Raw genomic sequence first — 14,059 nt, 5'->3', positions numbered from 1 at the left:
TCTGTGAAGTCACATCCTGTCTAACGGATGACTTGCTGTCTGCCATGGAAGACATCGAATTTACTTGAGAAGGAAACAAGGTTGATATAATTCAGAGCCTCAATGTGGTTTCTGTATCCACAATGGGGAGAGAGAAATGTGCTGAGAACCAAAAGGAGATTTTTTTAGATGTCTGTCTCAACAATGAGTTAGTTGATGATGCTGAGGTCCACCCAACCCTGCAATGCTAATAATATGAAGGAGGATGATATCTTATAAACAATGAAGCAAAAGAATCTGACTTTTTTCCCTTCAAAACCTTCCCCTTCCCACCTTTTCTGCTTCTTCACAGCCCCTTCACATCCTTCCTCTTTAATGGCACAGAATCTGAGCTGATGCCCACAAGGATTTCCAGGGCCACAGCGAAGACAGTGGTTGCATTTGACGTCCATGGCTTGGCATCCATGGTGACACCGCCCCCTTCCTTACTTTCCTCCCCAAATAGCTCTGTCATACGTGACCTCACATTAAAGGTCAGCTCTGCAGCTCCTCCTTTCCTCCTGCTTTCCCTTCTGTCCTCCACCTCTCCTCAGCTATTTAAAATCATCTCTTTTTCCCTTCTTTACCCAACTTTACTGTCCCCTCCTTCCCTTTCCCTTCGCTCCCTCTGCCTTTCTCCTTCCTTGCTCATCTCTTTTCTCGGTGCTCCCGAAAGCTCCCTCCTTTTGCTACTGTTCCAGTTCTTGCTGTGAGTTCGGTGCTGTTTCTTGCTTTCGAGCGCTCAGCCTTGTCAAAGCTGAGTTTTTTCGCTACTAGCATTGCTTCTGGCGGTGAATTCTCGTCGAAGTCTCCAAAACCCCGGTGACTTCTGTGGTCTTTCTTGCTTTTTGGTGCTCTGATCTAGAAAAAGGAGAGCTTTTTTTCAAGGAGAAGCAAACCTCGCCGGAGATGTATCGCGGACCGCCGGATCAACTGCCGTCGTGCCTCCTCGACCTGAACTGGGAGCAGACGATGGAGTCGACCGGCCATTTTGAGGCGGCGCTGAGCTCCGTTGATGGCATGGCCGTTCACAAGCTCGTGGGAAGATTGCCGCACTCCCATCACGTTGGTGTTCGTCTCAATTCCCCTCCGAGACCTAATCTGTCCATGGCGGGCCATTTCCTCCAGCCCCAGCAGGCCATGGGAGGACTGCCACCGTCGGGAACCCCGATGCCCCTGACACATTTGGATCAGTTCTCGGCTGACCTAGGGAGGTTCTCCAGCTTTGGCGGCCGGAATTATGGCCATCTCGCTACTCAATTTGGGTTTCTGGATACCGAAAAGCTGTCGAGAACGGCAAGCAGCCAATCTCTGCAGACGAGTAGACTCCCGATTGGAAGGGAGATCCCGGCACAGAATAGATTGCAGTTGGACGTGAACAATGGCGAATCGATGAACGCGAGAGAGGAATCCTCTGTATCTGATCCGGCCAGCCGAGAAGTAAGCTTAGGAGCTCCTGCTTGGAGCAGCGAAAAGAAACGGAAAGCTCCTCCGAAGGGCAAAGCCAAGGAGGTTGGTCTAGCGAATTCCGCCATGGATCCTCCTAAGGTAAGCAAACACCCTCCGATCGAGCCAAATTAGCTCTTTTCTGAATGGTAAACCTGCAAACAAAGATTTAGACTGTAATGTTGCAGGTGGCAGAGGAAGATGCGAAGAGATGTCGTTCCAACGAGAAGAACGGAAATGAAGATGATGCACTCAAACCAAAGGTGGAGCAGAATGATGGAAGCAGCAGCAATGGCAATGGTGGCCAGAAACAGGGCAGGAATGCTGCTGCCAAGTCCCCAGAGCCACCCAAGGATTTCATCCATGTCAGGGCAAGAAGGGGCCAAGCGACAGATAGCCACAGCCTTGCCGAGAGGGTATGAAATAAATGGCTGCCACTCCGATACCGAAATGTCAAAAGCACCAGCTTTCGTTCGTCAATGCTTTCTTTCTGTCATCTGCCAGGTGAGAAGAGAGAAGATAAGCCAGAGGATGAAGCTACTGCAAGATCTGGTCCCAGGATGCAACAAGGTACCATCGGCAATGAGCTTGGAAGGTTCAGTTTCCGAGGACTTTGATCTGAGTTTGAGATGTGCAGGTAACCGGAAAGGCGGTCATGCTCGATGAGATCATCAACTATGTGCAGTCATTGCAGCGCCAAGTTGAGGTACGATCATCACGGACAAAGGTATCAGTTCGTATCTGAGTTGCATCTGAGACCTGTTGCTCTTGCAGTTTCTTTCCATGAAGCTGGCCACAGTGAATCCACACTTGGACATCGACAGTTTGGCAAATCTCCTTACTAAAGATGTAAGATGGAGAATTTTTCTTCTCTAATCTGTTCTTTGCTGGTCAATTTACTACCCTTTGAGATCTAAAAAAGCATGTAACATTCAGATGCATCAGACTTGTGTTTATGCACCACCACCATGTGTTGACCATTCTCAACAGGGAGCCTCTCTCCACTGTGTCTTGCCTGATGGCATGGAGACCCAAAGCGCAGTGAACCTGCTGGATTCCACGTTCCATCAAGGTCTCAGCACACACCAGCCTTTCCTTGATGGATTCGAGAGTGCATCGTCCCAGGTGAACATTTGCACAGAATGTTGAGTGACATGGGTGTGTGGTGAAGTTTCCTTGGTGTACTGTTCTGACATGAGGTGGCTGCTGAACTTTCAGCTGGGGACATTCTGGGAGGATGACCTCCAAAACATAACTCACATGGACATAGGACAAAACTAGGAGACTGCCATCTTCTCTCAGAGCTTTGGTTGGTAAGGTTACAGCACAAGGCTACTCTGTTACTGTCAACTTCCATGGGTGATCTTGGAAAACACTGATTCATTACTATTTGATACAGGTCCCCGGTCGACAGCTCAGGGAAGCGTTAGCCGTGAATCATTCGAGTTGATTTGTACATATAGGGACACCGAGGGAGGATCATGCGAGAAGCTTTGAGCTAACAATGTCCAGATCTAAGAAGATTGCCATTTGTATTCCAATTCATTTTAGGCCGAGGATTCTTTGGAGGCTGGTCGGTTGCCGATTGTATGATCTTTTTTTTTACTTTTAGTGTTCCTGAAGATGCTTCGAACTTTGTCGTGATTGTAAGATAATGAGCACAACAACAGATTTGACATCATGGTGCTGTTCTGCCAATTTCCATAACATTTCTTCTTACGCATGAAGAGTGTGGTAAAATGAAGAGCTGTTGTTGGTGCTGTGCTGGTGAATTGTTTTGCTGCATGATTGCTGAGAGAGGACCCATATGTCTTAGATAGATCAATTGATGATGGGACATAAATGTGTGCCATATTCCCTGCAATTTGCAGATACAAATGGATGAGAATTTTTGACACTACCTGTGAGGCTAAATCAGCACATCCTCTCAAGCAGGCCATCATCAAATGCAAAATTACTTGCCTTCCTATCAACAACTCTCTTGGGCACCAAATCAAACTGTCCTTCACTTGTGTCACAGCAATCTCAATCCTTCTACCAGGTCAGGAAAGCAGAGGCTGACACAATCCAATGCCCATTAGGTCCTTTTGGTCTTGGGGAACCACATTCCTTCTAGCTTTACAGGCAAAACTGATGTGGAGGAACACAATGTGTGTCTAGATGCGGGTGGAAAAGAAGAGTATATCCCCAGCTCTGTGTGCCCCTCGGTGTAAGAGCATCTGTTCTGAGGATAGGCTGCTGTGACAAATCCAGTCAGGTTCTGACAGGAACAATTCCAGGTTTCTTTAGATGCACTCATAAGGAAGCTTTCGTTGTCTGAAGGCATCTAAAGAAGAGCAGACATGGAAGGTGTCATGTCATTCCTCCATGCTGCCCCTTGATTCTGGCCAGCCATGTCTTGCACCTTTTCCCAATTTCTATCCTGTTCTTTTCCTCCTACTTGGAAGTGCAAGATCATCAGTAGCACAAGATCAATTATGTCGAGGAAAAAAAGCTCACGTCCTCAACTGGATAGGTTCAGTCAGAACGAAAACACACACACACACACTCTCTCTCTCCATGTCAAATCTTGAAACATAATTGGGACCACACTTTTTACTGGACAGACATCAAGAATTCAGAGTGCTTGAGGATGCTGAATCAGATGGTCCAAAGAAAAGATGAACTGCTAGGAGAAAGGAATCGATCCACCATGTTGTCATGCTTTTCATCACTTGGCATCAACATTCTCCTTTTTTTCTTCCATGCTGCTTTACGTATTAGTCAAGTTCAAAAAGAAGAACAGAGGCTTCAACAAGAAATCATTAGTTTTAACTTCACTGCAACAGAATCCGGCAAGATCAAGATTGGCCATCACTCACATTCAATAGAAATCCTAAAGAACTGATATCAGACAGTGCCTTAACTTCTTCCATCAGAATTCATGGTCCATGATTGCCATGATATGAGTCCTCTTCTGTTGGGACACTGTGAAATGAGTGATGGGTGGGCTTTGCACATCATTAGCATTTTCTAGTTCAGCAGCAGACACAGGACACTGCCTCTTATCCACTTGAAGGCTTGTCTCCCCTTTTCTCATACAGAGCAGCAGGAAGGACCATGTTGGCATCATGGGTCGGCCACTCTTATCTGCAAGTGGATCCTACAGGCGAACTATTTACCTTCTCTCCTGCAGCCTTCTTCCCTTTTCATGCGTCTGATCCAAGAACCTGAACACTCAGATTTGTCAGACAACTGGCTTATGGCATCTTGGTTGGGTTTGGTGGCATTCTTTACACTTATCCTTACTAGCATTCATTTTAGGACTTGTTTGCTACTCAATCTGAGTAGTGGACTCCATCTTTTGAATGGCTCCATAAGGCTGGTCATGAATGAATTGGTTCATCCTGTGGAGTGCATGCTATCAACTGAAGTGAACAATGGTTTCTTAGCTACATAAGAAGGTTGATAGCCATAACTAATTAAACATTCAAGAAAGAAGAGAGGAAAATAAGAGAGAGAGAGAGAGAGAGAGATCAGTGATGACACTAAATAAAATAATCATGCCTGTAGGGGAGAAAATATCACATACAGGGAGAGAAGAATACACTTATCAACTATGAGAATCCAGTATGGACAAAATAAATTGAGTCTGCAAGAGACTGATCAAACATCTTTTCTTCTTCTTTTTTTTTTCCCCCTGTTTTCTTTGAATAAAAAGGTTTGCTTACCTTTGCTACCAGTGAAGTTAATTGTGTTTTCTTATGTCTTTGCACCAAAACTAAGGTTGGGCAGACTAATCTAGTTATTTTTGTTTTCATTAACCGAGATCGTCGTTCTAAGAACATACAGAATCGACCTGTCTCATGACAAACATATGCTAAATCATGGTTTGTTTTCAGCTCAAATCCTACCTAGGGAAGGTGGCTGGCTACAAGAGGTGCAGATTAATCAGAGTTGTAAGCTGATCAAAGGACATAATCTAGGAAAGTTGTCATCGACACTCAGATTGAGACTAATACCCCATGTCTTCTTAGACAAAGAAGAGAAATAGCATACATGATCTCCAAAACTGTGGTATCTAGAAAGCTTAGACATACTGGCAGAAATAAAACACGGATAAACTGAATCATATTACAGATGGTGAACAATGAAAACAGTGATTATTTTCTTCAACTCGAATGTTCTTTGTGTACTGCCAATGGTGCATTCTTGATGTTTGTTTCCACTGCATGGTTCAGAGTAGAAAGCATTTCATGTTAAAGGTCCCAAGAAACTATGATATAGAACACTTGGGTACAGGCAGAAACTCGGATTCTATTCATTCGAAACACGATGGGACTTGCTTTGTAAAACACAACTCCCAAGAATTGAATTCTTGCAGTGCTTCTGTTCTCTCGACATTATCAGAATCGAAATACCACTGAACGTTCTCGATTTGACGGATCCCCGATTCATGATCTCAGAACACTTCGGGTCGGATAACAACATGCTGCAACACAGTAAGTAAGAAAGCTACATTCCTCAGCCACGGGTCGAGACCATGTCCTCGAAGCTAAACCAGCAGGTTAAGCAAGAGGGAAGCATCACCTTGATCTGAGTCCTGTTGTAGGTGTAGGTGACATGAATGAGCTCATCCATGGCTTGGATCACCGCCGGGTACGAGAATTCCATCGAGCCCTCCTCCAGTGTCATCACTTCTTCCCAAGAATCACCATCATCCGCAGAAGATGCCACCTTAAGTATTCCTCTTGAATCCGTGTTGTAGACCACCAGCAGCCGGCCGTCGTTCATCTTTACTCCATCGATGCCTATGATGATCACCTTAAATCATCAGCCGTGACCTCAAGAATCTACTTCGGTTCACAAGTATGAATCTTACGGACCTGAATTTGGATTGGGGAGTTGAGTTGGCTTCGCGGAGCTCCAGCTTCGACCACTGTCGAAGGACTCTGCAAGATAGATCCTCCCTAAAGCCGACCGCATCAGCACACGCAAGTTTCTGTTCTTGGTCGGGTATGGGAAAGGTTGAATCACGCTGACCGATTCGTCTTCGACGAATATAGGCCCGTACTTGTTCCATGAACGGCCGGAATCTTCGGTAACCTTCAGTAACCATCGAGTGACTGATCAAGCTCTAGATATGATGTATGAGCACGACATTTCCAGCTGCCTACCTCGATCCATGCTCCCCAGGAGTTCCAGCTCTCGACCGAGGATCCACAGACCAGGCGACCACCATCTAACAAGATGGGCTGCAGCACAGATTGCATGCATCAAGCATTACTGTCCTCGCTGATTTCCGGAAAGAAAGAGGTGACAAGGTTTCGAGGTGACACATGCCTTGTTCTTGATGGGTCCAAGGATTCCAGGGGGAAGTTGCTCCCTTTCCTGCCAAGTAATGCCACTATCGAGTGATCGCTTCATGAAACCGCTCCAACTGCGTTGTGCAAGCAAATTGTAATTTGGCACCAACTTGCATTCACTCATCTAGCTTTCATTTCAAGAAAGGTATGGGTTGGGGGACTTTTACTTCTGCACATCTGGTCCAATCCTATAGAAGAGAAGCAGCTCGTCGGATGGAAGCTTGAACAGAACAGGATTCCACATGGGAATGTCGGGTTCTTCATCGACTACAGATGGAGGACTCCAATGGCCATCCTACACACCGTATGTGCACTGACTGTAAATGATGATCTTAAAAGGAGACTTGCGCGATGAGGACGAAGACGATAGGTCAGCTGCATCTTACCTTGTATCTCTGCAACCAGATCTTGACGTCAGGGGCACCCTCAATCGAACCTCCAAAGTAGCCTACCAAGAAATGATCTTTCTCGATCTACACACATAAAACGCTGAAATGATCTTCAAAGAAACTCTTCCCGTGAAGCATAGAAAGGAAAGCTGCAGGCGGAAAGGGATTGCCTCGACGATGGTAGAAGCATGACAGTTGTTGAAAGGAGCAGAATTCATGGTGAAGGTGAACTCCTCCTTCAATAGCTCCCATCTGCCGCCGATCCTGTCGCCTCCTTGCATGCTGTCATTGGAGCTCTCCATCGCTCTCGGAGAAGGAACTTGCTTTCTGTACCGTCCATCGCACTAGCAGGTCAAACATTCATGACGGAGTCGTGATGAGACGAAAAGGAAGGTCACCTGTAAGAGTTAAATCGGTCGTCGTCGATGTTGACGCCGGAGGACGGTGTCGAGATGCCGTATGCAAGGAGGAGGAGCGAGAGCACTGCGATGCTGGAGACCACCATCCACGAGAAACCCTTGGAGATCATCCAGACGCGCCTCGCGCAGCTCCCACACCGGTCATCTGCGTCACAATACGCCGATCAAAATGCTGAATGTGACATGAAACCTGGCCGGAGGTCTCAATCATCCATCGACGGCAGCTGAATTGGAGGTGATCAAGTAGCAGACCGCATTCTGCTCAAGATCTCTTCTCGTGCTTCAGCTGACACACTCTGAGCTGTGAGCAATAGAAGAAGACGGTCAGTAGACTGTGATGCAACCTTGGAACTTTAAATCATCGGTTGGTGGTAAAGCAAGAGCCTCGTAGGCCATTTTTATATGATGAGATCTAGATTCGATTAGCCGTCGCTGGTGCTTGAATCATAATCTAAGTCTCCAACTTTGGTCCAACGAGTACAGAAAAAGCAGCAAAAGATGCCCGGCAGCCACGGGAGTGTCAGGATTGTAATTTGTGATAAGTTTTGATCCATAAAGCCACACAGGAACAGATGATGCCGAACTCGTCCCAATCATATTTGACATCAGAATAAGACCTCCCACTCGTTCCATTCCACGCGTTCGGATGAAATTAGCTCGTCGTACAGATTCGCGACGTCCGTCACTGGAGACATCACTTCAGCGAGAACTCGGATCACTCTCATGAGACGATGGATTCAGGTAACACATTCCCGTCTGTTCGATTGGTGGTTTCCCGATCAACGTCAGTGAGATAAATTTAATTTTATTTATATATAATATTAGCACGATCTGAGTCCACTTGATGTTGATTTTTGGAATTTAAGGATTAATAAGAGGTTAAAAGGCGATAAGTAATTAGGGATTACTGGCGTGATTAGAGAGCATTCTAGAATTTGGCTGGACTTTGAGAACTCTTTTATTCTTGTTTTTAGTCTTTACGTGAAATAGTATTGGCCGGTTGATAGTGACAACTCAAAATTAGAGAAAGTTACACAACCATTTGATTCCAATCATATCATGCCACGAAATAACACCATCATCTCCACCCTAAAGAAAAATTGATTTCTAATTATTAAACCAAATATAATCAAGTGATTATATTTATTTATTTGTTTGGTTGGGACCGATTAAAGTAATAAGGATAAGACGGATGTGCTTCGACAGGGCCACCATTTCGAGCTTGAAGCTCGTCAAGCCACATGCGAATCTCATGAAGGAAGATATGGGATGATGTGTGAAGATAATCTTCACGGAGTCAAACGTCAAACATTTCAATTCTTCCCATGACAATGAAGCTTATCTAACCAATCCCTTTAGCTGGAACTCGAGATTTCCAAGTGGCGTCCCCATGGTCGTACCTTCTGTTCATGACCAAGTCGATAATATTTTCATCTAATATTCGGATCATAAGAAGACTGGGCAGAGATGATCAGGCGAAAACAAAGGGAAGGTTCGGGGGTGCAAATCACATGACATGCCCAGCGTTCACTCTCTCTCTCTCTCTCTCTCTCCTCATGATGGGCCCGTCCTTTGTCTCACCAGCTGCCCCTGCTGCTCCGCCAAGAGCCACCCGCCCCCTCGCGCTTACACGTGTGCGACGCATCCCGGCGCCCGAACTTGCCAAACGCGCGCGTGTCCGTCGCTAGCCGTCACGTGCATGAAGCACCGTATGCCAAGCTTATGTCGCCACGTGGCATCCCCAATTTATGTCCCTGTTATTAGTAACAAAATTAAAAGCATTGCGAGGTGCGCCAATACATAGATTTAAGTGTTTTTCTATGTAAAAGGTATAGTAATTCGATTTTTATGTTATTGTCTGAAGATCAGAACAGATGGAAAAGGCAATGGAGATTAGAAAAGTGACAGCATCTCCGAAGAATATTCCCACCGTCAGTCTGCGTCGAAGCGATCGGTTTGGAGTCCAGAACACGCCGGATTAGAACCAGGGGAGCGCAATTCTTCTTGCACGCGATGTTCGTTTACCCGACTTTCCAACCTGCCTTTGATCGAGAAGAAGATGAGGGTCCCGCGTGGCCCCTACCATCTCCGTATCCCGTCTCCCCTTCCTATAAAAGGCCCACCTATCTCCTTCGTCCTCCTCCCTCCGCGTCTGTGACCCCTCCCGTGGAGTGCTAATCCTCTCTCTTCCCACTGCATTTTGGCGTGAAGAATCGAGAGATGGCGGTACAAATCCGGGCGAAGCGGGTCACCGGCCCACTCGACGACGAGGCGAGGGCGCGCCTCCGCGGCGACGACCCCGGCCGCGCCGCTAGCTGCGCCAGCAGCGGCAGCGATCACGGCGGCGCAACCTGCCTCTCCGGCCTCGTCCACGACTTCCTCGAGACCGGTGGTAACTACGACACGCCCTCCGTCGCTGCCGACGACGGGGGCAGTGGAGGATCCGACCGTGACGATAGCGTCGAGGGCGTCGACGCCGACGAGGACCGGGATCGGGTCGCCGCAGAGACCGTCTGTGAGCTGATGCGCGCTGTGGCCGAGTTGGACTCGTTTCGGGTACGGCTAGCCGCTGACGTATCCAGGGCGACTGAGGGTCTCGCCTGGCTGAGCTCGAGCTGCGGCGCCTCAGTCTTCAGGCGGACGGTGATGGCGCAACTGAGGGCGGCGGGCTACAATGCCGGGATCTGCAAGGCGAGGTGGGAAGCATCCGGGGGGCTTGCCGCCGGGAACCACGAGTACATCGACGTGGTGGCGGCGCGAGGAAATGGACACGGGCAGGGGAGGAGGTACATCGTGGACTTGGGCTTCGCCGCGGAGTTCGAGGTGGCGAGGGCGACAGAAGCATACAAGGGCGTGGTGGCGGCGGTGCCGCGGGTGGCGGTGGCGGGAGAGGAGGCGGTGCGGCAGGTGGTGCGGGCGGTGGCGGACGCGGCGAGGAGGTCGCTTCGGGCACAGGGTCTGCACGTGCCGCCGTGGCGCAAGAGCCGCTACATGCTCGCCAAGTGGCTAGGACCATACCGGCGAACCACCAACCCGTTGCCTGCCTCCCTCGTCGCCGCCGCCGCTGCCGCCGCTAGCGTCCCAGAAGGCGACATCAAGTGCAGGGCAGTGGGGTTCCCGGTGACGGCTCGCCCGGCGACTCCTGCCGCCCGAACCCGTTGAGACGAAGGCTGCGGCGGCGGATAATAGTGACGAGTTTCTTCTTCTATTATTTTTATTTTTCTTTTTCTTTTTTTGGCGCGTGTAATGTAAGAGATCTGGATTTGATACGCGGCGATCGACCATGTGGATGACGTGGCACGAGTGACGTGGGCCAAAGTCATATCGTGGTTGGCCACTTAGAAAGTGGGTCCCGCGAGGAAGGCGTTTGTGTGGATAACGATAAGGTCCAGTAGAGTTGAGATTTCCTCCAATATCAACTCTTTTTTATGTGACCTTTAAACCCAAAAAAAAAGAAAAAGAAAAAAAAAAAGGAGATGATAGAAAAGAAAAGTTGACGGGGACAAAGCACGCAGAAGATAGAACCACGGGCACCAGCAACCCAACATCACGCCCGTCGATTCCTGATCTGACGGCTAGTAATCTGCCACCACCTAGCAACGTCTCTTTCAGGCATCTTCCTGTGGACGTGTCTCGGGGTCCCATGCGTATTCTTATCCGTCCGTCCGGCGTAAGTGCATCACGTGTTGCATCTGAGCAAATCCAGTGGAAGGGTGTCACTCTGTCGGTCGCTCGATCTTCGAAAGGTATATCAATTGACAGAACGAGGTCGAACATTATCACGATTAAAAATTAGAAGAAAATGATTCTGTAGCATTAATAAAAGATTCCATGCTTTCGGTGGAAGCATGCACAGATGTCGTCCACAGTGATCATCTCCGGTCAAGCCACGCTTCCAGATATCAGCCATGCGAGGAGTAGGAAGAAGGGGAGGCTGCGAGCATATTCCAGAGGACCGTAAAACATGTTCGAACGTAGGAATAGAAAATGTGACCCTCAGGAAACGATCTCTCTGTGATTGACTCCACAGCGTATTTATTTTAGAGTCGGGGAGGCACCCACAAGGACGCCTTTGTGACTTCTCGCCGCAGATATGGCCAACACAGCTCTCGGCTTCGCCCGTCCTGTGGCTTCTCTTGTGCCCTTTGGACTGCCTTGGGGCCAATACAAGAAGGGGAAAAGGACTCCCAATCTGGCACACAAAAGCGACGCTTGGATTACTGCTGGTTGGCGAGGACTGTCAGCTTGGAATTAGCTTCCATCCTTGGAGTGGACTCTTCAACGTTCTACCTACCACGCAATTGCCCGAGCTTGCACTGACTGCACGCTTTCATCCCTTTCTCTGTCAGTTGCAATACGCCATCGGAACTCCTCGTTGAGTCGCAGCTAATGTTAAAACATTAATATTATTGTGTAACTTCGTATCATAACCGAGGACTCAGCACGGTTTGGTCCGGGACATATGCATAAAGTCGTCAAACGTGACTTCTTGGTTGGCGTGAGTTAAGGCCAGATTGGAGTCGATCCAACGTAGATCAAGTTGGGGTGCGTTTTATAGCTCCGTCTTTCTACATCAAGCTCCTAATTCCTACACATAAGTCGAGATCGGAAGTGAATTCTTCGATTTGATTCCTCCAAAACTTAAGTCGGTAAAGAAAAGTAATATATATTTGGGTGTTCGAGGTCCTCTCATGTGTTAGCCCGGATGTCGACTTTTATATCCACAATCGAAGGTGGTTGTATGGGTCGTCACCATCTACATTCGCAGTGCATGTCTTGTATGCCTGCAGGTACTAACCAACCTGCTTAATCTTACACCATGCGACATTACTTTGCACTTCCTTAACCATCTTGTACTATGTAGCATCGTCTCGTATAATCTTAGGGTGATGTGGGCATACTAGACATGCACTGCAGATGTAGATGACTATCTCTTACGAGTTTAAGGTGAAATATCGATGCAGTGCATCACGTCAACTTCAGAGGCATCACATTGGCTTTGATGTGATGGTTGACTACGGGAGAGATGTCAAAATATATTCTATTAAATATTAATTTTACGTGATTCAAATTAATTCTTAGGTGGAAAAATTAAGCATTTAGCATGTTGTTGGCTTGGTCGTCACCGTCATCGATGTGATTCCTGATGGAGCATTTTCTAGACCAAGCACGCATGTTATGCATGTGAAGCGATGGCGACTTGAACAGATCGTGTGCATCTCCCGTGAGAGAAGAAGAGAGACGATTTCATGTGAGGGTTTTTCGAGTAATTATGATATTAAGAAATCACATGTACGTATCCTGCTGGAGATAAGATTTCGGGTGAGGATTATCGACTATTATTTTGATGAAGCACATATATGCCTGTAGCATAGAATAATATTTCGCCAAACATTAGGTAAGTGATGCTACGTGACATGACGTGCATTAACCATTGAAGGAGAGAATCATGGAGTTGTAAAAGGTGCAAGCAACTCAATAAGAAACCTTATCTTCCTCGTAGTACAAAGGCTCGAGATCATGTGCTTGGTGCAGTCTTATCCACGTGTGGTGGTCTGCCACCACAGCAATATGCATGACACATGACTGAACCTGGGATTGCGAGATGGGGAAATCGTGGACCCTCCAATTATGTACTTCGATAAGGACTACAACTCAGTGTTAGAAATTTTAACGAAGTCAACTTGTGTTTTTAAATCATTGTAATAGAAATATAATAAAACTAATGCGGAAACGAAATAGCGTACTTCCAGCCATTGTCACCAAGAATTTCTGCAGAGGTTTCTTCTTGAACTTTGGTTCTTCTCGGCTTAGAACTCTCGCTTTAGATGGTGTAGGAAAGTCTTTCGCTTCAAAGAGATGATTAAGCCAAGGGACCAAAATCCTCATGTATATATAGATGTTCTCCCATCAAGAACATTTATCATCACCAACTCATAACGTTCAAGAATTAATTCAAATTTGTAACGTTTGGATCATAATGAAGAACTTAATGATATTAAATATTTAATTTAATAATAACGGTTTAATGCATAAAGAATAAGAAACTGGAATCATTTAAATCATAATAAATGAAGAAATTTATGATAATGAATTATGAATCTTAAGAACGGTTACGTTATTATTAAATAAGATATTTAATAATAACCGTTACACTCAGAACACATACCCATGACACATGGCATTGGATGATATGAACTCTAAAAGGATTTTACTACGCCTACTGTCAATCATACGGTGTCGAGAATTTACTTGGGTTCCTGACTCCACGCTCAACCTCAACAACACCCACTCTCCTCCGCAGCCTCCGCTTCCTCCGTCGCAGCCGGAGCTGCTGGAGGCTAAAGTTGTCTTCTCGGCGGCTGGAGTTATTGTGGTTTCTTGTGGAAGTCTCTGCCTCTGACTTGGCTTACTCGGTGGCCTCTTCGGCGACGACGCTATC

At 47.0% G+C, this 14,059-nt stretch overlaps 3 protein-coding genes across 9 annotated transcripts; 2 read left to right on the top strand and 1 right to left on the bottom strand.

Annotated features, from left to right (window-relative positions):
- Positions 1 to 258: 258 nt before the first annotated feature.
- On the top strand, positions 259 to 3,145 carry LOC135642449 (transcription factor bHLH77-like). Of its 4 annotated transcripts, none has more exons than XM_065158607.1 (8): positions 259 to 1,566; positions 1,638 to 1,880; positions 1,969 to 2,034; positions 2,102 to 2,170; positions 2,239 to 2,313; positions 2,401 to 2,589; positions 2,683 to 2,773; positions 2,864 to 3,145. In XM_065158607.1, the coding sequence occupies exons 1-7, from the start codon at positions 928 to 930 to the stop codon at positions 2,743 to 2,745; spliced, it is 1,344 nt and encodes a 447-aa protein (XP_065014679.1). In that variant the 5' UTR covers positions 259 to 927; the 3' UTR covers positions 2,746 to 2,773; positions 2,864 to 3,145. The 4 variants fall into 4 exon arrangements, with proteins under 4 accessions (XP_065014679.1, XP_065014681.1, XP_065014678.1 ...); XM_065158609.1 differs by having other exon boundaries at positions 260 to 1,566; positions 2,455 to 2,589; positions 2,683 to 2,777; XM_065158606.1 differs by having other exon boundaries at positions 260 to 1,566; positions 2,683 to 2,777.
- Positions 3,146 to 5,548: 2,403 nt separating this feature from the next.
- On the bottom strand, positions 5,549 to 8,117 carry LOC103992577 (uncharacterized). 4 transcript variants are annotated; one of them, XM_009412338.3, is made up of 10 exons: positions 7,870 to 8,117; positions 7,597 to 7,762; positions 7,369 to 7,525; positions 7,196 to 7,282; positions 6,977 to 7,104; positions 6,787 to 6,883; positions 6,621 to 6,698; positions 6,330 to 6,549; positions 6,034 to 6,254; positions 5,549 to 5,935 (listed from the first exon to the last, which is right to left on the bottom strand). In XM_009412338.3, the coding sequence occupies exons 2-10, from the start codon at positions 7,725 to 7,727 to the stop codon at positions 5,906 to 5,908; spliced, it is 1,149 nt and encodes a 382-aa protein (XP_009410613.2). In that variant the 5' UTR covers positions 7,728 to 7,762; positions 7,870 to 8,117; the 3' UTR covers positions 5,549 to 5,905. The 4 variants fall into 4 exon arrangements, with proteins under 4 accessions (XP_009410613.2, XP_009410612.2, XP_018684602.2 ...); XM_009412337.3 differs by having other exon boundaries at positions 7,597 to 8,117; XM_018829057.2 differs by having other exon boundaries at positions 5,549 to 6,254; positions 7,870 to 8,099.
- Positions 8,118 to 9,772: 1,655 nt separating this feature from the next.
- On the top strand, positions 9,773 to 10,917 carry LOC135642503 (uncharacterized). The gene has a single exon (XM_065158710.1). The coding sequence runs from the start codon at positions 9,838 to 9,840 to the stop codon at positions 10,777 to 10,779; it is 942 nt and encodes a 313-aa protein (XP_065014782.1). The 5' UTR covers positions 9,773 to 9,837; the 3' UTR covers positions 10,780 to 10,917.
- The last annotated feature ends 3,142 nt before the right edge of the window (positions 10,918 to 14,059 follow it).

The sequence above is a fragment of the Musa acuminata genome, chromosome BXJ3-7 (genome assembly GCF_036884655.1).
Source record: "Musa acuminata AAA Group cultivar baxijiao chromosome BXJ3-7, Cavendish_Baxijiao_AAA, whole genome shotgun sequence".
Classification (NCBI taxonomy): domain Eukaryota; kingdom Viridiplantae; phylum Streptophyta; class Magnoliopsida; order Zingiberales; family Musaceae; genus Musa; species Musa acuminata.
The sequence above is the reverse complement of the archived record's forward strand: the minus strand, read 5'-3'. Positions and strand labels throughout refer to the sequence as shown.